This window comes from Zootoca vivipara, chromosome 6, assembly GCF_963506605.1.
Source record: "Zootoca vivipara chromosome 6, rZooViv1.1, whole genome shotgun sequence".
NCBI classification, from domain to species: Eukaryota; Metazoa; Chordata; class Lepidosauria; order Squamata; family Lacertidae; genus Zootoca; species Zootoca vivipara.
The window spans coordinates 28612796-28636681 of record NC_083281.1 but is presented as its reverse complement, the minus strand read 5'-3'; the positions used below and the strand labels follow the sequence as shown (position 1 = coordinate 28636681).

At 47.8% G+C, this 23886-nt stretch overlaps 2 protein-coding genes across 6 annotated transcripts; one reads left to right on the top strand and one right to left on the bottom strand.

The window, feature by feature from the left end:
- Positions 1 to 509: 509 nt before the first annotated feature.
- HSPB6 (heat shock protein family B (small) member 6) lies at positions 510 to 5782 on the top strand. Its single transcript, XM_035117078.2, has 3 exons — positions 510 to 831; positions 3933 to 4055; positions 5166 to 5782. The coding sequence occupies exons 1-3, from the start codon at positions 598 to 600 to the stop codon at positions 5361 to 5363; spliced, it is 555 nt and encodes a 184-aa protein (XP_034972969.2). The 5' UTR covers positions 510 to 597; the 3' UTR covers positions 5364 to 5782.
- A 5050-nt stretch (positions 5783 to 10832) lies between these two features.
- Positions 10833 to 20853, bottom strand: LIN37 (lin-37 DREAM MuvB core complex component). 5 transcript variants are annotated; one of them, XM_060275710.1, is made up of 10 exons: positions 20192 to 20294; positions 20010 to 20064; positions 19724 to 19799; positions 19447 to 19497; positions 18030 to 18059; positions 16921 to 17006; positions 16426 to 16592; positions 15053 to 15202; positions 13120 to 13193; positions 10833 to 12035 (listed from the first exon to the last, which is right to left on the bottom strand). In XM_060275710.1, exons 1-10 carry the CDS (start codon positions 20222 to 20224, stop codon positions 11954 to 11956), a joined length of 804 nt encoding a protein of 267 aa, XP_060131693.1. In that variant the 5' UTR covers positions 20225 to 20294; the 3' UTR covers positions 10833 to 11953. The 5 variants fall into 5 exon arrangements, with proteins under 5 accessions (XP_060131693.1, XP_034973881.1, XP_060131695.1 ...); XM_035117990.2 differs by lacking the exon at positions 20192 to 20294 and adding an exon at positions 20824 to 20853 and having other exon boundaries at positions 10834 to 12035; XM_060275712.1 differs by lacking the exon at positions 20192 to 20294 and adding an exon at positions 20301 to 20714 and having other exon boundaries at positions 10834 to 12035.
- Between the last annotated feature and the right edge of the window lie 3033 nt (positions 20854 to 23886).

Genomic DNA, 23886 nt, shown 5'->3' with positions numbered 1-23886 from the left:
CACGTTTCTTCCCTCGGTGTATTTTCGGCTCACCATCGTAACGTCTGAAATGGGGGCGGGAGCGGGCGGGGCAGCTCTGACCGACGAGAAGAAAAATGTGCCCCCCCCCCCATAACTAACCTCCTGTCCTCAATTCAGACGTTACCGTTACACTGCCCTCCCACTTTGCAGCGTCGCAGGGCCGTTGTTCAACGTGGGAACGGGCTGGATCGGAGCTCAAAGCCGGGGAAACGCCGAGAGAACCTTCCCGGCTGCCTCCTTTCCAGAATAGAATCATGATGACACGGATGATCCTGGGACACCTTCCCCCGCTGCGCCCGGGAGAGCTGAGCCGCGCCTCTGCCCATTGGTTCTCACGTGAGCCTCGAGGACAGGCCCCGCCCCCTTTCCGTGGCCCCGCCCACCTGGGCGCTTCGCGGGGCTTCCCGCTCCGTCCCGAAAGCTCTTCTGCGTTCCAGCGGCTTCCAGGGGGCGGAGCCGGCCGGTTATAAAAGGCGCCGCGGCGGGTCGGGCTCGGGGTGTGAGCCGCTCGCCTTGGTCTCTGTTTTGCGCGTCTCCGTCTGCTCGCTCGCCCGCCCGCCTTCGCCTCTCCGCGCCATGGACATCGCCATCCACCACCCCTGGATGCGGCGGCCCCTGGGCTTCCCTTCGGCCTTCCCGTCGCTCTTCCCTCCGCGTCTTTTCGACCAGAGGTTCGGCGAAGGGCTCTTCGAGAGCGACTTGTTCCCGGCCACGCTCAGCCCCTATTACATGCGCACGCCGAGCCTGCAGATGCCTGCGATGCCTGCGATGCCCGCAATGCCTCAGATGCCGGACACGGGGCTTTCGGAGGTAGGTGCGCCTTGCGTTAAGTTTTGAATACATTTGGGGCTTTTGTGCGGAATTGCACCAGAAAAGAAAAAGGATCACGGGAAAAGTTAGTTTTCTAATTCCCTCCCCCACATGTATGTCGTGGTGCCTCTGGCCGTGTGCAGAGTGCTTTTTTGGCCGAGCAACAGCGCAGCAGGTCCCCCGCCTAACTGCAGGCTGCTGAGAGGGTTGCTTAGGATTAAAAGGGAATAGAAATGCCCAAAGATGGGTAGCGCTCGATGTCTGGACCTGAGTCGTGGGAATGGCTGTGCCTGCGTGTCGGGAATGTGACGCTTCCTGCGGGGAAACGGTCTACGGACTCGAAAGTAGTGCTGCTGCTGCTGCCAATTGGTGAAGGTGCGAGCTTGAAAGAGGAAAGGGTGCCAAGGGGCTGGCAGGCTGTGCTTACCTATTATGGTAACATTCTTCAGCCTCCCCAGCTGGCCCTATGGGGGAACAGGGGGGAGACAATGCCAGTTGGGTTGTCTTGCTCTGCGGGGAAGGGGTTGGCATGCAGGACTCCTGCCTCTCAACCCGCCCCCTGCCCACCGGACTCTTGCTATACAGAAGACACACTGTCTTGCTGGCTCTCTGCCCACAACTGCCCTGCCCCAGATCAGATTACAGTATTTGTCTGTCTAGCCCAGCACCGCCTGCTCTGACCGGCAGTGGCTCTCCAGGGAGATAATTTCCCCACGTTGCTGGATAGCTGATCCCAAACTGGAGGAGTTGGGAACTGAACCTTGGACCTCCTCCATCACCACAGATAGTTGTTGCCTATATTAGAGATGCTTTCTCGCTCAGTCGGACATTGGCTGTTGTTCCTGCTGTCCACACAGTGGTGGAGAATCCAAAGAATTTCCCCCACCTCCAAGTCCCTTCTGCTTGCGGTTAGAACGGGAGGGGCCGGGGGTTGAATCAGGGTCTTTCTCTGCATGCAAAAGAGCTGTGGTCATCAGTTCCATAAATAATAATGACTAAATAATATGTAATTGGATCTGGGAAACGAGGGGTGCTTTTAAGGGCTGTGGCATTAAGACCCAACTGTTAGAATTCATCCGTGGGGAGATTTCAGCGCAGCCTTGCGCTGCTGCTGCTGCTGCCGCCACTGCCACTTAACTCCCCATGCATGACTGGCATACTTTGGCTTTTTCTGTCTTGCGACTGCTTTTTCCAGTGTGCTTCATCACACCCCTTGGCAGGGAGATTGCTCCTGTGTTCTTGGCGCACTGGCTCTAAATATACAGCGATCCTACCTAGAAGAGCTGCGTGTTGACCCTGAGGGATAGCTCAGTCAGTAGTGCCCGAGACTCTTCAATCTTGGGTTTGAGTCCCACATCGGGCGAAAGATTCTTGCATTGCAGGGAGTTGGACTGGATTAACCCTTGTGGCCCCTTCCAACTCTACAATTCTATGATATGCTTAGATAGCTAGAAAAGGGTGTAAAATACAGAGCATTCTCGCCCATATCATAAAGGGTTGTGTTTAGCCTGGAGGGGTTGTTGCCATGTTGGTTTCTGTAACTGCAACCCAGTGCTCATAAAGTGGCTTCATGGTGGCTCTAACTTATTACAGTATTTAACAATTACTTCCAGTAGCACCTTAGAGACCAACTAAGTTTATCTTTGGTATGAGCTTTCGTGTGCATGCACACTTCTTCAGATCCAAAGCTCATACCATGACAAATTTAGTTGGTCTCTAAGGTGCTATTGGAAGGAATTTTTTTATTTTGTTTCGACTACGGCAGACCAACATGGCTACCTACCTGTTATTATTTAACAGTTATTAAAGTGGCTAATTTCTTTCCTAAACACTGTGCATATATTAAAAGATAATATCAGAGGCAGGGAACTTTTGTCAGCCCAACGACAACCTTTTTTTTTTAAAAAAGAGCAATTTATTAAATTTTCAAATAAACACATTAAACAATAACAAAACATTCAATAACAAACACAACAACACACAATAAACACAAAATTTTATCCTTTTAACATCTATTCAACTATCTCGTATTCCCTGTGCTCTGCCGAGCTTTGACTTCCCTCCCTCCCCTCATTCGGTTTTCTTATCCACTCCTGTCTCACAGTTCCTTTACTCCCTCTACTTAAAGTCATTTTGTAGGATTTATTTCAGTCCTGCAAGTGTCTTTAAACTTCTACAGTTCCTCTCCATATAGTCCACAAATTTACTCCAGTCTTTTTGGAACCTTGCCTCTCCCTGGTTTCGGATCCTGCTAGTCAGCCTTGCTAGTTCCGCATAGTCCATCCAACGGCAACCTTTTGTGTTGGCGGGCGAGGCCAGAGCCGAGAATGAGCAGAGCAGCGAATGTGAATTCTGCCTTATGCAGTCAGCTAGTCCCTGCACACCCTGGCATACCTGTTTGGTCCTGCATCCAGACAAACAAGAAGTCTTAGCAGAATTCAATGACATATTCCACCCAGGCAGAAACCTTCAAAGAGGGTGCGGTCTCAGAAGAAGGGTGTGATCTGGGGAGATTCTCAGGGGCCAGGTAAGACCTGGAGGGCAGCATTTTGTCCCTGGGCCTGGGCATCCGATCCCTGGATTAAGACAGTTGTTGCTCACAGTCTGGTAAGGCATGATATCAAAGGAAGAAGGAATGGTGAGGGAAGAGGAAAGCAAGCTCTGCGCCTTCACGTGTGTAGTGAGGTGGCTGTCCAAACCCTTTGGCTGTGTGCAGTATGTTACTAGAGCACTTACTTTCTCCCCCAGGCCTTTGATGGACTGTGGTGGTGTTTGCTATTAGTTGTGCTTCTGTTATTGAGGATGTCCCCCCCCCCCCCCGTAGACGTGTTTTTATTATAATGTATTTGTGTTTATTGTGCTCTCAGTATCTCTTGTTTGGGAGACTTTGTTCAGCAGGCAACTAACAAGTTCAATGAGTTATAATCATCCATGCTAAATATGCCCAGTGGTGTTAGTGCCTACCCTGTGGCTTGTTTAGAAAAACAGTAAAAGGGTGTTGACTTGTCCACAACAGCACCCCTGTGGGCAGGGGGAGCTGGCCTGCAGAAGATGCTGTCTGTTGAATCCAGTTTTTACTTTGTTTTCCCCCTTCCACCCAGATGAAGATGGACAAAGACAAGTTCTCTGTGTTGTTGGATGTGAAGCATTTTTCACCTGAAGAGATGAGCGTGAAGGTGATTGGGGACTACATCGAAGTTCATGCCAAGCATGAGGAACGGCCGGTATGTGGCTTCATGGGTTTTTTGTGGGGTGGCCCTGACCTAAAAACTCCCTGTGGTGGTCGTAGGCCAGCAAAATCTGGGGATCTACCATCCTTGAGCTGCCATCGGCTAAGTCGCCTGGGAATGATGGGGGTTGTGGTTCAGCAACTTCTGAGGACCCGAGGTTGAAGAACACTGGCATATCCAAAAGCAGGAAGTTAAAGCTGCCATGCTAAGTCAACCTCGGAAGCAAATCCTATTGAACTCCAGAGTCCTCTTAGTCTGTGTGCAGGGATTTGGAAACCTCACTGGCTGGAACTGCCTGGAAAAACTGCTGTTGCTGCACCACCAGTGTCCAGAGCAGAATCTGTGGCCCTCCAGAGGTTGTTGGAGTCGCAACTTGCATTGATCCCAACCAACAGGGTTTACGGCATGGGGTGCAGGGAATTGTAGTTCAGCAACATCTGGAGGGGCCACAGATCTCGCCTCCCCCCCCCCACAAGCCCTGCCTGAAATGTGTGAAAACTACATGCATCAGTAAATAAGGCATGTGTTACTGCCTGAACTTCCTGTTTGAGTTGCCTAGGGCAGCAAGATAAAGCGACTAACCAATGAAATAAATAAAATAAGAAGTAACTTTGGAACTCCCTGCCTCTTGATATCAAGCAGGCACCTTCACTGCACTCTCTTTCAGTGCCTGCTAAAAACATTCCTGTTGAGACAAGCTTGTCCAGATATTGACTGAGGTGGTTTTAATGTTTTAGTATTTTATCCAGGCATCCCCAAACTTCCAGATGTTTTGGACTACAATTCCCATCTTCCCCGACCACTGGTCCTGTTAGCTAGGGATCATGGGAGTTATAGGCCAAAACATCTGGAGGGCCGCAGTTTGGGGATGCCTGATTTTACCTCTTGTATGCCCTTCCTAGAAGTAGGGTTTTTAATTTTTACTTGATGTTAATGGTTTATCTTCCATAAACTGTGTTGACCTTTTTCTTTTTAGACAATCAAGCAGTGTGTAAATTTTGTGAAATAATAATAATAAAAAACCTTCCTGGCTTCTTGTCGAGAGTGCAGATTTCCAGACCCCCTTTGTCACTTTCCTGTTTTTTGCTTCTCCACTCTTTATAGGATGAGCACGGCTACATCTCCCGGGAGTTCCACCGCCGCTACATGATCCCCAAGGGGGTTGACCCGGCAGCCATCACCTCGGCCCTGTCTCCCGACGGGGTGCTATCCATCACGGCACCGACTACTCAGGCTCTTCCCGGAGTGGAGCGCAGCATCCCCATCAGCCGCCAGGAAAAGCCTGCCGTCACTGGAAAGTAATAGGGTAGCAGCCTAGCTTGGCTTTTTGCTCTCGGTTGTTACCGGAAGCCAGCAAGCATCTCAGGCCTGCTCTCCCCTCGCTAGTAGCTGCAAGGGCTGCTCACTCTTCACAGAAGTGACATTCCCCTCTGCCCGCTCCCTGCTGAGGTTCTGGCAGCAGAGACTATATATTGCCTCTAGGGTGGTGATCCCTTAGTGCAATTTCCCTACACTCCAGTAGGATCTTCCTGGAGTAGAGATTGGGCTCTTTCTTCTTCTGGCTAGGAGTACCCTTGTGTTGCAGGCTTACTCTGTGCACCACTGTTCATGCCAAACTCCTTGCTTTGTATAAATACAGATGCCACTTAACTTGGGTACATGTTCTTGCTTAAAAAACGAATGTCACATTGATACTTGCTAATAAACATGATATTTCTGCCTTCTAAGTGTGTGATTGCATCTGGATGTGGGAGGGCAAGGAACCTTAAGGCAGCACCAGCAGGGAAGGTGGGTGGTAGCAAGTTTCCACATCACACTGACCATGGCATTGACCACTGTATTCCAGATTAGAGCATAAGAGCCTGGCAAGATCAGGCCTATCCAGCAGCATATTCCTTGAAGTGAAGGAGCAAGACATGGGCATAAGCGCCCTCTCCCTAGCAATCCATAAAACACTCTAAAAAGGATGGTTATTTTGCAGAAGCCATGCTGATTCTTCTCTAGCAAAGCTTGTTCTTCTGTTTTCTCGATGCCTTCCACCAGTTTTCCCAGGACAGATGTCAGGCTAACTGGTTTGCAACAGCCCAAATCCCAATATATTTCCCAAATACTTAATCTTACACTAGCCACTTTCCACTCTTCTGGTACAAAGGCTGATTATTAGCGACAAGCTGCATGTTCTTGTTAGATCAGCCGTTTTGCATTTGATTTCTCTTAATGCTCTGAGGGCTGTCATCTGGACCCAATGACTTCTTTTGAATTGGTTGAGGACGCCTAGAGCATCATTGTGCGACACCAATATTTGCAGTAGAAGCTGGCAAGAGGGTTTGGTTGTTAAACCCCTGGGAATTGTAGCTCTGTGAGGGGAATAGGAGTTTCCTAACAACTCACGGCACCCTTAGCAAATTGCCCTTCCTATAATTCTTTGGGGGAAGCTATGATATTCAAAGTGCAGATGGGGCCTAACTTAGACTCATTAATTTGAGTGGGTCTACTCTCAGCAGGGACGTGGGTGGCACTGGGTTAAACCACAGAGCCTAGGGCTTGCCGATCAGAAGGTCGGCAGTTCGAGTCCCCGCAATGGGGTGAGCTCCCGTTGCTCGGTCCCAGCTCCTGTCAACCTAGCAGTTCGAAAGCACCTCAAAGTGCAAGTAGATGAATACAGCAGGAAGGTAAACAGCGTTTCGGTGTGCTGCTGTGGTTTGCCAGAAGTGGCTTAGTCATGTTGGCCACATGACCTGGAAGCTGTACAGCAGCTCCCTCGGTCAATAACGCGAGATGAGCGCCGCAACCCCAGAGTCGGTCACAACTGGACCTAATGGTCAGGGGTCCCTTTACCTTTTACTCTCAGCAGAGCTTATCTCACACTCTGGCTTATGTAGCACCATGAAGCTATGTTTTGTGCAGTTGCAGCCATGTGAACCTGAAGCTTAACAGACTCACTTGAATTACCCCTCAATGCCCAGAACAATCGTCTATTGCCCCCGTCCTAATTGCCATTCAAGCTTCTGATTTTAAAATGGTAATTACAAAATGGCTTTGCACGCCATATTTAAGATGCGTGAAACCTTGCACATTTCCAGATGTCTCTGCATGTATAGGCAAGTAGCAAACGTGTTTAAAATGTACCGTGTCTTGACATCTGTGGGCACTGTAGTCATGGCAGAGACACGCAATACGCATTCCACAAACGATGGAAACTTGGTGAACTGCCTAATCCATTGTGGATTAAATATATTTATTTTTGCAGAGGAGTCTTTTGCAGCAAAACAGTCTTGTTGGTTTGCAAGTCTTAACAAATTGGTTATGGGAAACCCAGCCAGATGTGGGTGGGGTATAAGTAATAAATTTTTTATTATTATGATGGCGAAAGTTTTTGTGGACTACAGTTCCAACTTCATTGGGTGTATCTGATACTGGAACATTCTGCTTGGGGGGGGGCACCTGGTTCTGTCTGGATGGCTATTACAGGTACTGGGTATGACAGGATTTTGGTCTGATTCAGCAGGGACCTCCTAGCTGTGGCCTTATTTCAGCTGGGGAAAGAAGTTCCCCAGAGTTGCCAGGCTGCAAATTTTTACTAGTCTTTTTGCCCTTGCAGATGGGGGACAGAATCTGCTTCAATGGCTGCCTGCTACATTTCTATGCCCTGATACTAAAGAATAGGCTTGACTTTCTTGCCAGTCCACTCACTTTCTGTAGTAAGCATGGAGGAGAAAAAGTGCTTCACTCTCTTTGGCCTGCCTGCCTCTAACTCCTTGCCTCCTGTGGCGAGTAGTCTAGTATTTAAACAGCCTAGCATGGCACCCTTAGACTAGCATCTGTTACTTTGCTTAATTTGTACAGTACTGACTTTGCCATGGCAGTAAAGAAGACAGGGCTTTGAAGCTCTAATCTCTGCAGATTGAGAGAATCTCTTTCTTAGCCCAAGGGCCACATTAACTTTCTGGGCACCATATTGTCATTCTTTTCTTTAGAGGGACTTTACAACAGGGAAGATGCAGGCTGCCTACAAGCTCCCAGATAAAGCTCCGCAGCATTATCCCAAGTTTCTATGTTAATGCTGCAAAGGATGGTATTTTGTTTAACGCTGCTAAACTAGATGCTAATCTTTGTTGGCGGAAGAGGAAGTGTTGTACATTTTCCCAAGCAACCAGAGGAGGAAACACAAGACTTCATGCACTTCCTACGGCCAATATATAATCACTTGGTTCAACCAGGCTAGCTTTCTGCACATATGCCAGTAAGTGAGCAAATCTAGATGCAAAGGTGGGCAGAAAAGTGAAAATAAAATTTAACATTGTATAGAAGGCTAGCTTCTACACACATGCTCCCTCGCCCAAGTTTTTTTCCAGGGACAGTTCCTGGATTTACAGAAGCCGTCCCGGTTTCTGATTTGATCCCGGAATGTCCCACTTTCCTTGGGACGTCCCTATTTTCATCGGAGAAATGTTGGAGGGTATGGAGTTATGCGACCCCCGAGTTAAGTAGCTATACAACACTAGAAGATATCTGAAGGCAGCCCTGTACAGGTTTTTAATGTTGTGTGTGTGTGTGTGTGTGTGTGTGTGTGTGTGTGTGTGTGTGTGTGTGTTGGAAGCTGTCCAGAGTGGCTGGGGCAACCCAGTCAGATGGGCTGGGTAGTATTTTATTTTATTATTTTTATTATTATTGAAATGTTGGAGGGTATGCTCTACTCCTCCATCCAGGCAAGCAAGAGGTATTATCAGAGTGCAAGGATGTATTCCAGCCAGGCAAGAAGGATGAGAAGCAGGCTAGTTAAGGCATGTAGCTCAGGGAAAGAGGGTGTGACTTTGCAGTGTCCCCTGGCCCAGGTACAGAGATGTGCAGGCTTAAAAACAACAGGGCTTTCTTGCCCACTAACAAAGGAGGTGGAAGTGTGGGCTGTGGCTCTGCCAAGCAAACATGAAAAATCTTTCACTCTTGACTTTTCTTTCTAGCGCCACTGTGTCGTAAGAAACAGACTTATTCAGCGAAGGCAGTGACCACAAAATAGGAAATAAAGAGAACAACACTTGAGCACAGAGTCAAGAGTACCATTACAGCTAGTTTGGACAGAAAACCCTCTGCACCAGGGTGTAACTCCTAAAGAACGGAATAAAAAGGGACACATTCTTCAAGTTGTCAGTACTTGCCCATGTTAAAACTTAATGAGCTTTGATTCAGAAAGCAAGTTAAAAGAAGGGGAAAAAGCTGGCAGCCTCCCAAATGAAAAACCACAAGTTTCCTCTACTTTGCCTTTTCCAAAAGCAGAGGTTGGCAATGTGGTGCCCGCAGAGTCTCCTCACCCCATTGAAATTAGGCTTCAAAGAAGTGTGCTATTATAGCCAAGAGAAAATAGGTTGTAGTGTGTGCTTGGCTGCAGTCTCTCTGCTTTGCAAATGTGCCTACTGGCCCAGAAAACATTGGCAACCTCTGCCCTTATGGCACTGTGATCTACTACATGAATACAGGGATACTTCTGCAGGGCAAACTGGCTGTGGATTCATAGAATCCTAGATCATCCCTGCTTATATGCACACAAGTTTTTGTTTTGTTTTTTGCAGCCTCTACATATCATCGCCCTCAAAATGCCATTCCACTTCCCCGCTCCCTCATGTAATCCGGATTTACTTTTGCTTACTGACTTTCCTGCAGAAACATTAAACCCAGATTAAATGGGGGAATCAGGGGTGATATTTTGAGGGGTGGAGGGTCATTTGGACACTGCACAAAATTCCTGGAGTGGTGGAGCATCTGCTTTGCATGCAGAAGGTCCTGGGTTCAAACCCTGGCTTCGTCAGGGAGGGCTAGGAAAGAATCACTGCCTCAAAAACCATGGAGGGTTGCTGCCAGTCAGAGTAGACAGTACTGAGCTGGATGGACCAATGGTCTGACTCAGAGGCACTGACTTGTGCCCCAGATTGTGGGTGCCCAGTGGCACGCATGCGTTTGACGTGACATCATGATAACAGGTGTCCATAGTCTGCACTTTCCAGAGGCAACTGAACAGGGTTCTGAAAGGCTTTCCCCGCTGGGTAACTTAGTGACATGCATCTATTTTGTTTTAATTCAAATGTGTCTGCTGTTTCCTTTTTATTGTGCATTGCCTTGAACCACAGTGCATAAGGTGATTAATAATAATAATAATAATATGATGCACTAGCTAAAAGGCATTGGACTGTCCCCACCGTGTAATCTTATAACTTAAGTTCTTCCCCTGGTATCCTGGTCACCTTCGCTGCTATGACACAGCAGTTCTCGTGACTCTTCTCAGCAAGGCAAAGACATAAAGATCCATGGGGGTGCGTCTCAAGAGTGCGTTGGCTTTGGACATGGGAAAACGCCAGGGGAAATATTTGCTCGGTCATGGAGCCTGTTAGCTGGCAGCCTAACTTCAGAGGGTAAACTGAGAACCCCATGTAACCTATCCCCAGCTGCTTGGAGTAAGGGTAGGATACACAATTGTCTAATAGTCTATATATATCTATGTTTGTGTGTGTGTGAGCTGGTTCAGCTTCGTCACATTCAAGAATAGGGATAGTTCCCCACCCCCCACCCTGCCATACATCCATAATTTTCCAGACATTGTGGGACTCGGCTGTCGGAAACAGCGTCTGGGTGCAAATTGCTTAAACGTCCAGGAAAATCCGGCAAACCCATGTCGGAAGTGTTTCTGCGAATTTCCTTAAAAATAGCTTCGAAACTTCTTTTTCTTGTTGAGATCTTGCAAAAATGACTTTTGTGTCCAGATTTTCTCCTTTTGAAACCCGGCAACCCTATTGTATTCCCTTCTGGGCAACTTCCCAGAGGTCACGTGACGGTGGTGGGAGGGGCCAGAGGAACATACCCTCCCTTTGAAACCCCGGAGAGTTACTGCCGTCAGGGAGCCACTGAGCTAGACTGGACCACTGATCTCTGTTAAGGCAGTTTCCCAGGTTCCTATGGCATTAATGGACCTAAGTTAGTGATGTCCATTCACGTCTATGAGTCTACACTCCCTAATCGTGGATGCAACCCAGTATGTCTTTCCCCACTTCAGTTAAGCGGACAGCTGTCTTCATTTCACCCCATAAAAAGCCACTCTGGGGATCTCCGGCTGTGTCACACTCCACTGACTCACCAGGCCCAAATGTTGCTCTGCCTATCATACTTACCTGGCAGGGGAGACACCATGATCATGTTGCTCTGCCTATCAAGCTCCTGGCGACCTGCCGGCCTGCTATCACTGAGAAAAAGGGAAGGAGCGGCCAAGTCCTGGCATGGCAGCTGTGCAGGGTCATTCCTCTCCCCCCACCAGGCCCCTGAAATGAAACTCAGAAGGAGATTTAGCTGGACTTTGTCCTCAGCACCCTCCTTTTCAGAATTATTAGGTCTCTAGCCCACCTTTTCTCCAAGAAACTCTTCTTCCCGCCAAAACCACGCCTATAGGTGAGCCAGGAGTTATAGGACGAAGCCAGTACTCAGGAAAAGCCAAGAGGGTAAGCTCAAAGTGCAAGTCAGGACTGAAGGGCAGAGGGTGCAGGTAAGTGCTAGAGCTGAGGATGATCCTTGCGGAGGCAGAAAACTATATTATTTTCTGCCTTAAGAGGATTCATTAGGCAGCCTGGGGGTGGGGGAGCCAACGGGACAAAGGAATCAAGTCTAGGGTCTGAAGAAGCTGCCCAACCTCACACAGATTATATCAACACCTCCTGACAATTCATAGCATCCTGGTTCACTTGTGTGGGTCCTCCTCAGCTCCAAGAAACAGATATATACACATATATGGGGACATATTCCAAATACTGTGTTTATTGTTCCACAAAACTGAAGCCAGTTAATGCCAAGGCAAAGGACTCCAGGGAAGGGGAGATTTACAAAAGGTTGTTGGCTATAGTCAGATGTGTCTCTCACTGCCGCTCGTACATCTCCTTCAGAATCTTCATGCTCTCTGAGTATCGCAGCTGGTTCTTGTGCGATCCCTCTTTCCACCTGTGAATAGCGGAGGCCATAAGTCAGCCACACAGCTCCGTACGTCTCTTTGTACCCAGGGCGCTCTCAGATCAGTTGTTTCCCACGATCCCCACAAACGGTGGTTGCTGGTGCCCCTTGAGGCTGATAGGGTGTAAGGTGGGGAGACCAATGGTAGGTGGCGCTAGAGACTTATGGTGGGCAGAGCTACCGGTACCTAGTTCTAGTTCTCCGACTTCCTCCCTGCTAAGCTCTATGGCAGAGCTTTCCAAACTTCTCATGTCAGTGACATACTTTTTAGATATGTGTCGTTTCACGACACGGTCATTCAGTTTTGCTAGCAAGCCGGAGGTTAAACTAACCCCTTATAAGAACGTTCACACAAGCACGCCTACACACGGCAACCAAAGCACTAACATGTCGCGACACACAGTTTGGAAAGCTCTTCTGCTCTACAGGAATCAAAGGAGAGGAAGCTGACAGCCAGGGCCACTCCCTTGACTGGCTGCAGGTAAGGAGGGAGGCAGGTAAGGGGTTGGGCTAAGGGCAGACTGAAATTGGAGGCAGCGGTTTTGGTAATATGGTGCCCTGAGGGAGGACGAAATCCCCCCCTTCTTATTTTCACAGTAATTCATTTTGGTACAGTTGATTTTTTTATATACCCGTATACAGGTATTATTGTTGTTTGTTGTTGTTATTTTGCATCCCTTCAGCTTGGTGCCCTCTGCGGGAGACCAGCTTGCACCACCCTAAATTGCCTGGCACCTTCATTATACACCTTTAGGTGCCAGGCAAAAACATTCCTCTTCAACCAGACCTTTGGCTAACATCCTGTATCATTGAAAATGTGTTTGTGGGAGTGCTGGGGAGGGGCGGTTATGGGTTTGTTTCATTCCTGTTTTTATTATGTATTTTGCATTTTTATCTAGTATTTTAATGCTGCGAACCACCCTGAGATCTACCAAGGAAGGGTGGTAAAGACATTTAATAAAGGGCAATGGTCATAAATGAAAATGGCACTGTTTGTGGGGCAGTGCCCCAATTTGCCTTAATGGACTGGCCTCCACTGCAAAAGGTTCTCTGCTTCCAGAGCCCAGGATCCTACCTCTGCCTTATCTTCTTCCACCGCTCCATGTTCTTGTGGATGAGGGAGGACATTGAAGGTACGGCATCAGAAGCCTGGAGTTTGGGGGGGGGGGGAGAGAGAGAAGGGATTTCGTCAGCACTCTGCTCGGCCTAAAGCTCTGTAGGGCTGACACAGCGGCCTGGCAAGCAGAATAACCCAATCAACTCAAAAGCTATCCAAAGGCCAAGAAACAAATGAAATGAAGATGCAGTAACCTCCTTAGTTGGAGAAAATAAAACTGCAGAGATATATTTTCTTGCGGAAATCACAGTCAACATGCTGGTAGTCTGTTGACTTTAAATAATTATCTTTACTTGTTAAAAGAAACGAAATGTATAAAATGACCTATACATTCATTATTTGCACGTGTAAAATTTGTGTATTTATGCGAGTGCAGCTGACATCCGTAGCAGACAATACTAAGCTTCAGAGATCAATGTTTTGGTTGGTATAAGGCTTCCTATATGTTTATTGGCTGCAGTCCATTTCAGATAAAATGCCGCCCTCAGTTGACAACTCTATCTACACACGTGTAAAAAAGGACGGAAGGGAAGCGAGAGAATGTGAACAGTGGGAAATCCCTGGTCTTGACAGAACCCCTAATGAACAGAATCAAACTTGCCAGAAAATTCTAGTTCAGTAACTATTAGTTGGTGGTTTTTCAGCCTTTATAGTTATTTATACTCCGCTTTCCCACATAGCTCAAAAGAAGCTTGCAACTTTGAGGTGTCATACTAGTGCAACAATAAAGAGAAAGAAGAGTTCAGTCCCCAGTCTCAATAATAAAACCCAACAGCAGTCAATACAGTGGTACCTCTGGTTAAGAACTTAATTCATTCCGGAGGTCTGTTCTGAACCTGAAACTGTTCTTAACCTGAAGCACCACTTTAGCTAATGGGGCCTCCTGCTGCCGGGGCACGATTTCTGTTCTCATCCTGAAGCAAAGTTCTTAACGTAAGGTACTATTTCTGGGTTAGCGGAGTTTGTAACCTGAAGTGTTTGTAACCCGAGGTACCACTGTATTGCTTAGAGCAAACTGCAAGCTTTTACAAATTCCCCAGGTATACAAGAAACTGAGGGAACAGGTATACCAGAAACTGGTGAACTGCAGCTCATTGCTGGCTAGGCCTGGGCACGGATTTTAACTCTGCAGCAGGTGAAGCTGAGGCCCCCATCTGCACTATTTGTTTAAAGCAGTATCATGCCACATTAAACAGTCGCGGCTTCACCCCAAAGAGCCCTGGGAACTGTGATTTGATAAGGGTGCTGGGAGGTGTCAGGAGACCCCCTCATTCTGCTCCCAGAGCTACAATTCAGAGTGGTTTAACACTCAGACCCTCTTCCTAGGGAACTCTGGAAATTGCAGCTCTGTGAGGGGAATGGGGTTTCCTGACAACTCTCAGCACTACAGTTCTCTGGATCCTTCAAATGTTTTTAGAATGTTTACAAATTGTTTTATTGTGGACGTGTTTGCTGCTCTTGGGTCTGCAGGAGGAAGAGCAAGATATAAATATAAACCAGGCACCCCCAACCTTCGGCCCTCCAGATGTTTTGGACTACAATTCCCACCATCCCTGACCACTGGTTCTGTTAGCTAGGGATCATGGGAGTTGTAGGCCAAAACATCTGGAGGGCTGCAGTTTGGGGATGCCCGATATAAACATTGCTTTTTTATTCTTCTTAAAAAATGTTTAGGGGTGCTCTCATTTTCCTACTCATATTGAAATACTGCCCCTCAATGGGGCCAAACTTAGATTCACAAAATGTCCCCCCCCCCCCAGGAAAAAAGCACTGAATATAAATTGCTTCAAATCATAATTGGCATCTTCACAGAGAAGGAGGAAAAAACAGCAAAGCTCCCACACTCCTTTTCGCCCTTCTCCCCCACCTCCCAGCTTTAGGGTGCTCTGACCGTGTCAGCCGCTACTTTCGCCTTGTCCTCGGGCTCTAGCGGGGATGGGATACGCAGGTTTACTGGTTCCCCTGCAGCATCTGCGTGGCAGGGAACAGGAGGCGGCAGTTTGTACACATCCTGGCTCTTCCCATTCAGACCTTCGGCACCCTAGGATCAAAACCACAGGGAAAGAAGAGAGGCACAGGTTCAGTATGTCGCTGAGGTGAAAAGTTTCCCCCCATTCGTTTCCTATGTTTATACACCACCCGTTTCCCAGCTTGAGGCAGTATACATGGGAAGGTTCCCATTTCCTGATCACAATGTAATCTGGGAGGTAGGTTAGGCAACGGTTGTGCGCTGTGGGGGGCTGAGTAGGGATTTGAGCCTGGACCTCTGCGGTCCAAGTCCAAATCTCTTTTTAAAAAAATATTTTTATTAAGTTTTACATACCAAATTTAAATTCAAACACATCGTTCACCTTCTCATTTAGGCTTCTCTGAATCCCTTCCCTCCACCCTTCAATGGTTACCATTGTCAATCTTTTTTTTCTTCATGTGCCTATCTTATTTTATCTACTTTGTTAAAAGAATAATGATCCATTTTTCCATATTTTTTTTTGTACATTACTAGCATCACTCAAATCCTGCCAAAGTTTTTAAGTTGTTTACAGTGTTCTCTTAAGTACATTATAATTTCCCCCCATTCCTTCTTAAAATTCTCCTCTTCCCGGTTTTTGATTTTCTCAGTCAGTTTCGCCATTTCGGCATAGTCCATCATCTTCATCAGCCATTCCTCTCTGGTTGGAACGTTATCTTCCATCTCTGAGCTAGTAGCCAAGTCCAAACCTCTAACCACTATGCCACACTGCAGGGCTGGCCTCATCATTGGGCAGAGTGAGGTGGCAGCAAATTATTGATTATTTAAAACTCAGAAGCAAAGCGGCTTTGAGCTCCTCTCTGGGAGGCCTGCAAATTTGTGTGGTCTTGCTGAGCCAAGGTTAGCCAAAAAAGACTGATCGTCGATAGAGCTTTGTTTTCATGCCAGCCGAGTAAAATTCTGCTCAATGTCAGTGTAGACCTACTCTCACCAACCCTTCCCCACTGAGGTTTTGTGGTAATATTTATTGATGTTGGATTAGGTGGTTAGAGGAACAAGTATTCCTAGATCCCTTGAGGTAATAGTTAGCTGTAAGCGTTCTCTGGGCCACCTTTGCCAGGCCCTGCCACACTGAACCAAGATGGGCAGCAACAGCTGGCAGCAGTGGATGCGGGGAGGAATACCAGTCTGCTACCTCCCCCTTGTCTGCCACCTGTGGCAAAGGGCTCACTCTGCCCAATGAGAGGACTGGACCTGCCACACCCTTTCCTAAGCGAGGGCCTCTTATTTAGTACCTCTTCATCTTCCAGTAGGACAGGCAGGTTCGGGCTGGGAGATCGCTCCTGCTCCCGGACCATGGGGCTGTTCCGCATCCAGGCCCGACAGATGGGGTACAGCGGGGTGCTCTCGGAGAACTGCGCCAGGTCCACGCTCCGGTCAAACAGCTTGATGACATAGGTGTCTGCGGGGGACAAGGCAGCAAGACACAGCTCTGCAAGGCAGCCCTTAAAAAATGCCATCCAGTTCTTGGGGTTACATGGAAGCCACTAAGGGCTCCATCATCATCATCATTATTATTAGTCAATCATCATCATCATCATCATTATTATTAGTCAGTGTTGGTAACAATAGGATTAGCTAGCATGCACTGGCTTCAATGATTGCCAGCTTCAAGTAGGGGATAGGAGTGGCCTTCTCACAGGCTCCTCCCACATCCTGGTTCGGCCAACTCTGTGATCAACCACATCTTCAGAGGAGTCTTGCTGGATCAGCCCAATGTTTCTACTCACTCTGTTTCTGCTGCCCACCCTCTGTCAATCCATCGTCCGTCTCTTTCCTCTTCTTGCGGCGGTGGTGAGAGAACCGGCTGGACGGCCTGAGAGCAACGCCACAGTTTAGAAACTGCAGCTGGCCAACTCGCTGCACAAATGTCAGAAAGGCCTGAAGGCACTTTCCAAGCCCTGGGGGCAAGCCACAGCATCCCTTGTGCAACCAAAACCGAAAGCCGCTAACACTGGCTGATTATTATTATTAATTAAATTTGTATACTGCACAGTTCATAGCATAAAATTGCAATATAAAAAACACAAAATACAAAATCTGATGGGAATGCTACGTAGTGCAAGTCCTAACAGCCAGAATGTTTGGCCCTCCAGGTGTTGCTGAATTACAACTCCCATCATGCCAGGCCATTGGCCATGCTTTTTGGGGCTGACAGGAACGGTAGTTCATTCAGCAACACCTAGAGGGACATTCGGCTCACCTGCTGACCTTGTGACAGGCTCTGAGGACCTTGAAAGCAGCAAGAAGCTACACTGCTTCTCAGTCTCAGTGTGTGCTCAGGCACAAGATCCCAACCTTTCCTCAAGTTCCCCCTGCATGTCAGTGGATGGTGTTGGTGGCAAATATAAGAAACAGCTGGCCAACAAAGCCAACCAAAATGTGTGAACTCCTGAAGTAACACAGGGCTAACTCAATTTTACTCAGAGTAGGATCCACTGAACTTATGTTTGCAGCAGGAATAGTTTCAAGCATGAGAGACCTGTGCTAGAGAACCTCCAGAAGGTGTATTTTGAGAGACAGGCTTACTTAACTTGCTCATTTGAAATCCAATTCAAGAGCGTCAACCAGCCAATCCACACTGCCTAGTTCTAAATGCCACTTTCTGGTGAATGAGAACAGTGGAATAATAGAATCACAGAATTGTAAGAAGGGACCACGATGGTTATCTAATCCAACCCCCGGCAATGCAGGAGTATTTTGCCCAATGTGGGGCTCAAACCCACAACCCTGAGATTAAGAGTCTCGTGCTCTACCAACTGAGCTAAGAATGGCAAAATCTGAAGTCTCCCATGCTATGGTTATCAACAGGTGGGAAAGACGCTGTAAAGAACCATACCTCTTTCCTGTGGCAGTAGGAGAAGAGTCCCTGAAACCGCAAAGCAAGAGGATTTAGGAATTGCCCAGAATGCAATAGCTTCACCAGCAAGAAGAAGAAGAAGAAGAAAAAATAACAACCCTGCTCTCCAGGATAGCTGGTCCCAGGAGAGGATTAACCATTCTTAGGGCTTTGGGGCCCCCAAGAACACTCCTTTCCCATGACTTTCAGTCGAAGTCGGCTAATTTTTTTAAGCCCTTATATAAAAATAAATATCCCATGGAAACTTTACAAATAAGATCTTTTCTATTAGCCCTCTTGGCAAACACAGACACAGAAAACCTAGTAGCCAGGTTTGTTTGTTTTCTGCAAATTATTATATCCTTAACCTATTAGGGTATTTAGGGCAAAGCTGTGGGGCTCATTTTCACAGGTTCTTTCCACTCTCCTAGGCACTTTGGAGAGAAGAGAAAGGTAAGAAACCCAGAGAAGAAGCAGGAAACAAAAGCCAACTGTCTAAATGCATGATTCTCAACAGAGGTGGGCCTCTAAGGGAAAGAAAAAGGAGAAATCTTTCCTTTACTCAGTTTCAACATACGCCTGGGCAAGAGTCTTGCCCACCTGTTCACATTTGGTGTAACACAGGAGGAATGTGCTGTCATACGAGATTTACTGAATTCAATGGGGCTTACTCCCAGGTAAAGGTAAAGGTAAAGGGGCCCCTGACCATTAGGTCCAGTCGTGACCGACTCTGGGGTTGCGCGCTCATCTCGCATTATTGGCCAGTTAAGTGGGGCTACAATATCAGCTTCATCCACCCAACCCTAAACTGCTGGGAATAAACAATGAGGTATGGTTATTACCAGGCATCCCCAAACTTCGGCCCTCCAGATGTTTTGGACTACAATTCCCATCTTCCCTGACCACTGGTCCTGTTAGCTAGGGATCATGGGAGTTGTAGGCCAAAAGCTCTGGAGGGCTGCAGTTTGGGGATGCCTGGTTATTACCATTCTGCACTGCCACAGCAGTTTTTAAAATGTATTTTACTTCTGCAAACCTAGAGTTCTCCCAGGTCTAACTTTTGTGCATGGGTGGTACCATTCTGGCAACCCTGGCACCCTTAGCCCAACAATCAGAAATTTTGCTGCCCAGGAAATAGGATACTAGACAAAATGGACCTTTGCCTGATCTAGAAGGGCAATTCTTAGTTCCAAAGTGGCAGGACCACAGAATCAAAGAATTTTAGTGTCGAAGGTCATCTACTTCAATACAGGAATCTCCTCCACCCACCCCCGTTTTTCCTGGCTGGCAGACATAGCTACAATATTATTATACCGTAGCTATCTAGGAGCTGGCCCTTGGCCACAACCTCCTCCCCACCAAAACCACAGCAATCAAGGGCAAGCCAAGTCAACCAGCGAATGCTTGAGCGTCTTACTTGCTGAGTACATCTGAGGGAGTCTTCCCAGAGTCCTCTTCCATCTGCTCCCTGCGGAGATGAGTCAGGAAAAGGGGGAACAGGATGTCAGCAGCTGTGTGTGTGGGGGGGGAACTGGCATCTCACTTGAGGACCCACCTCTTGGAGCAACTACTCCTTGCAGGAGAAGGAGCTAGTCGCAAAGCACGCCACAAGGAATCTAAGGCAAGGGTAGATAAGAAATTGCAAGCATACACATTGCCTACTCCTGAACCCAAAAGAACCTGGCAATACTTACCGATCAACCTCAGACTTCTCCAGTAGGCATTGCAGCACAGCATCGAGGCGGTTTCGAGCATTGGCTGCCTCCAGATCTGGGGAAGGTCCGAGGGGGAGAAAATCATTATTCTGGCAGAAAGCGTTTACCCACCCCCTCCACTTTACAGTACAACATAGGAATTCTTCTCTCTCCATAGTGGCTGTCCCCAACCTCTTGCAATGATGAGGTCACTTCTGCACTGCCCTTTCAGCCTCTGCTGCTTTCCCCTGACTTTCATGGCAGAGAGTTTTCAGAGCCCCCCTACCTGGCTTTTCCGTTTTCACCTTCGTGTGTAGCATGTTTACCAGAATCACAGTTCCCTGCAAGAGAAAAAGAAAACCTATGTCTCACTTGATACAGAGGATTCTAGCCATTACGACCAAGTGATATTTAATGTTCAGAACAGGGAAATATATTGTATGAACTAACGAGGCAGACAGAAAAGACCTTAAAGGCAGGGTGGGTAGCTTTAACAAGCATGAAATTTTGCAAAGAAGGGCCACAAGACTGAGCCTCTTGCGCACATTTCTGGCCTCCGTGTTTACAGCAGCTTTACATTTTTACCTTACAGCAGTTTCCTCTTTCTCTACCGACCCTTCACGTGATCGATGAAGCGGGATCTCTGGGATCTTTTTTTTTCTTCCAAGCTCCTGCCAGGCAGCCAGTCCTGTGCGCTCTAGCCCGGGAACAAGCCCTACTGAACTTGGTGGGGCTTACTTCCGAGCAGACACACGCGCAGCATTGCACTGCCTGGATCGTCCCGGGCTCCAAGGTGCCGGGAAAGCTTTCGGGTCTGCTGCAGCTGACCTTTCGGAGCTGCTTCTCCTGCGCTACCGCCGCTGGCTGGCTGAACAGCGTTGACACCGGGAGAGAGGGCAGAACCCGGTCCCCGATTCTCCAGACCAAAGGGCGCCCCCACCACCGCACCGCTTTGCTGCTTGCTTTGCTGCTGGCCTTTCTGCCCGCCTTTCTGCCCTTGCTCTCCTTCGCCCCGCCCTCGCGCGATCCCGGACCCGGACCCCCCCCCCCCCCCAGCGAAGAAGCAGCAAAACACCCGCAGCTGCAACAGCAGAAGCCACCTCTCTGCCAATCGCTCCTTCTCTGATGCCAGTTCGCACGAATGCAGAAAAACCGCCTCTGGCCCGCTGCATGCTGGGAGTTGTAGGCGACTTTTTGCCGGGGGCGGGGCGGGCGGCGGCAAGCTTCGGCCAATGGGCTGCCCTCTTCCCTTCCTTTGAACTGATCTGTGCGTTCTGTGCATGTGTATTTTAAGGAGCGGAACACAGTGAAATATTGGGAGTCATGGGGTTGGTGGAGAAGAGTGTATTTATGAGCTTATGTTTTTATTTTGGGGGGTTGCTCTTTTCGTAGAACAGTCCAGTTGGAAAGGACATTGAGGGTCCAACCCCGTCCAATGCAGGAATCCTGGCCACAGCTGTTGCCCCTGGGTGGGCTCGAGCCACCAAACTTCTGGTCAACAGCCAGATTTTAGACTGTTGCCTAAGCCTCTCTGCAAAGTTTTCGCGTTTTGCATTTTTGCGTACCGTGTAGTTGCAGACAATTGACCCGTATGGAGAATCTGATCCCACCACAGGAAAGATGCCTCTTGATTGCTAGCATGGCTAGGAGGGAGGGCAAATAGGGCTGGCTCCAGGTCTGGTGGGACCCCTGGCTGTGTCCCCTTTTGTATATCCCCTTGCTGGTCCAGATCCTTAATGGGGGTCCTGATATACTGATTTCCCTAAAAATCTAAGCATCCTAAACGACAGTAACAAGTATTCTTAGGGTAGTGGCTCTCATTGAACTCAGCGGAACTTGTTTATGCTTAAATAAACTTAAGGTCAGGTTTGCAAATTTTCAGTTCTATTGTCTTGTTTCACTGCAAATAATTAAGCATAAATTTCATTGGTGTTGTTAATATTGTTTTATAGATTAAAAATGCCATGTTGATTTGTTAACCATATAATAGGACTTTTGCTTTAATTGTGATGTTTTGCTTTGTTAAGAGTGTTTTATAGGTTGCAATTGTTTCACAATGATTTATGCTGTATTTGTGATATTCTATTATGTTCTACTGTGTTATGGCTATTTATTTATTTAAGTGCAGCTTATGGTGGTGAGCAAAAGTCCAGAGTTTTACATTATGCCCATCCTGTGGTTGCTGACAAGTTTCTCCCTTTAGTTTGGGCTCCTGTGTTTTGTTTTTTAACAGCTGCTGCCTGGCAGAGGAAACCAACAATTTTGGTTCTGTGAGACTTTCTGAGGCTTACCTAAGGAAAGTTCATCAAAGGGGGACTCCTCCTTGCCACCCAACTGCTTCCCACACTCCACCTTTGGTCGTGCATCCTTGTGAAGAGTGCTACCTTATGTGCAAGCTTAACAGCATCCTGGCCCCCAGCAGGAGCACCAGTTCTGGATTGCTACCTTAGTTTGCAGCTTGATTTTTTGCTGATCCAACAAGTGCTAATTACAGGTGCTCACAGTGCTGTAGGGGCTCCCAGGTAGGTGTGAAAGGTGTGTCCTTTGTTCCTGAGCATCATAAAATGCACTCAGTGTCACTCATTGCAGCAGGCATTCTTCTTCCACCCTTGCTCGACACCACCCTATGAAACAGCAACTCTGAGATGCATATTTTTTATGGGGCAGGAAACGGTTGGCACTCGGAGAGTTTTGGACATGCCCATCTGTGTTGCATTTAAGCAGGGCTCTCTAGCAGTTTCCTTTGCTGCCGTCACTCTATATTTGTTGTCTCGGAGGACTTGTAGGAGCGCATTATAATACTGTAGACACTTTTATGAAGAACTTACATCTCGAAGATGCCTGCCCTGCCTTTCGTTAGAAATGCTCACCTGCATTTTCGGTATCGTTGCTGGAGGGCTGTATTAGTGCTAGAATAGTGTTTCCTAACTAATAATAATAATAATAATACAGATCTAATGCTTTGTGTCCTCCTTGCCTCAGTGGGTGGGAAGAATAATTGTTTCCCGATGAATGAATGAATGAATGAATGAATGAATGAATCGATTTATTTCGGTCACTGACCAGAGTGCACTTGTTTCCCGATATCCTTTTTAAATACTTCTAAAGTGCTTCCAAGTAAACAGGCCACAGGATTACTCTAGCTAGCGTACATGCTAGTTTTCAGAATTGCTCAGCCCTAGTGTTACAAATACACTCCTATTACAGTTAGTCACGTACTGTACTTGCAATGCCTTCTTAAAAATAAGTCGTGCTGAGTTTAATGGGACTTACCATGGGCATAACCAGGATTTTTGTGGGGGGACGGACCAAACAGTTGAGCTTTTTGGGGAGATCACGGGTAAAAACCCCTCCCTTCCCCCAAAAAAGAGGCCATTACGGGGGGCAGGCTGCTGCTGTGGGGCGGGCAGAACCTCAGTTAATTGAGTATTTTAAATGTTTTTCAATACTTTTTGATGATTGGCCCCTCCTCACTTGGCTACGCCCATGGGACTTGCACCCAAGCAAGTAGTACTATGCGCTCTGGATCAGAGCATGACGGTATTTGTAGTTTGTGCGTGCGCCCGACCGGAACTGAGTAGCCACCAGGCGTATATTCCCCTCCCGGGCGCGCAATGCTTTGTGGGAATCGTAGTACTGTACTGAAGCAGACAGGTCGATGAAAAAGCCGCGCAACCGACATCCTCCGCGGGCAGCGACTTCCGCTTTCGGTTGCTAGGCGACGGCCAAGGCGGCAAGCTTCTTTCGGGTTGAGCGGGAAGAAGGCCTTTAGCCCCGGGGAAGGGGCGCCAGAGATCACTGAATCCGGGGCCGCTCTCCAGGCGCAAAATCCCAAGGGATTGCTGCAGAGGAGTATTCCTTGGCGTTCACTGTCAGGTAAGTGTGTTTTAGCGGTGTAATCCTACACAGGCTTACTCCCTGGTAATGGTGTTTAGGGTCGCAGCCTTAGGCTTGTCAGTGTCATCGAATCGTATTGCTGGAAGAGCTGAGGAGGGGCTGCTAAAATAATGAGCCGTGAACAGCTAGAGGCAGAGAAAAACACACCTATACATAGTGGGGGTTTTCCTGGGGACGGGGGGACGGGACACACATACCCCTAAACATTTTGTGACTCTTTGTACTTTTGTCCATTTACTGTATTTATTTTTCCCGATTTGAACTAT